This window comes from Epinephelus moara, unplaced genomic scaffold (genome assembly GCF_006386435.1).
Source record: "Epinephelus moara isolate mb unplaced genomic scaffold, YSFRI_EMoa_1.0 scaffold3349, whole genome shotgun sequence".
Classification (NCBI taxonomy): Eukaryota; Metazoa; Chordata; class Actinopteri; order Perciformes; family Serranidae; genus Epinephelus; species Epinephelus moara.
The window spans coordinates 497-1,588 of record NW_026081037.1 but is presented as its reverse complement, the minus strand read 5'-3'; the positions used below and the strand labels follow the sequence as shown (position 1 = coordinate 1,588).

Genomic DNA, 1,092 nt, shown 5'->3' with positions numbered 1-1,092 from the left:
ACTCCTGGAGTCTGTAAGAGTAGGAGCCTTTCCCATCCTCCTGCTTCTTCTCTGTCTTCCCGCTGACTCTCAGCTTCCTGCCCTCCTGTCTGACAGACAGCTCCTCTGGGGAAAAGCCTCGAGTGTCCAGGGTCAGGCCGAAGTGCTCTCCCTCTTTCTCCAGCTGGAAGGAGACCGGTTGCACGGCTGCGCTGGTTTGGAAGGGCTCCGTCTCCTCCTGGATCTTGTGTTGAAGTTTGTCCATCAGCTCCAGACTGCTGCGGAGCTCCTTTAGGTTTCTCTGCAGTAGATCCTGCTGGTAGAGCAGAGGCCTGACCTCTGACCTCAGAGTGTGTACAGGCCAGTGGAAGTCCATGAATGGACTGAGGGCAGAGTGGAATCCATTAGAGCACAGCATCTTCAGTGTGTGTTCAGTGATGAGTCCTCTTGTTAAAGTGTGTGTTCTCTTGTGTGTTGCTTTCTGTCTCAGCAGTGGGACTGTCCCAGCTTTTATATTCTCACTGGAGGAACTCCAGAGTCTTCAGGAACTTTCCTGTGCCTACCACAGCTCTCCACTGGGTGGAGCTGTTACACAGGAGGACAGGAGGTCACCAAATCATTCCTGTGTTTTCAGGAACTTTCCTGCAGTTGCAGGAGTTAAACACTAGATGTCAGTCAAACTCATGTCATCACATTTAAATGTTCATTTACCCAAACTGCAGTAATCATAAATGTCTTCTATGAGTTCATTTTGACATAGTACACTGACACACTGTGACTTTTTTTTTGTTTTGTTTTGTTTTTTACAGATTTTCTACATACTCTACTGTGACTTTTCTAGTTTTTCTATGTGGTATACTATGACTTTTTTTTACATATTCTACTATGAGATTTTCGAGATACGATTTGTTGACAGTTTTTTGGACATGCTATACAATGACATTTTTAGACATACTCCCACTTTTTTGCCATACTGCACTAAAACTGTTTTTGACATGCAATAGGATCATTTTTTAAAACACACTTCACTATGTCTATTTTCAAGGGTTTTGTGACATGCTCCTCTATTACTTTTATTCAAAATACTAGTTAAACCTTTTTAAAGTTTTTTTG

At 43.3% G+C, this 1,092-nt stretch overlaps 1 protein-coding gene across 1 annotated transcript; it reads right to left on the bottom strand.

Annotated features, from left to right (window-relative positions):
• Window positions 1–4: 4 nt before the first annotated feature.
• LOC126387286 (heat shock protein 30-like) lies at window positions 5–459 on the bottom strand (the record flags this gene model as incomplete). Its single annotated transcript, XM_050039818.1, has 1 exon — window positions 5–459. A coding segment is annotated over exon 1 (393 nt), but the record flags the coding sequence as incomplete, so codon positions are not given.
• Window positions 460–1,092: the final 633 nt, after the last annotated feature.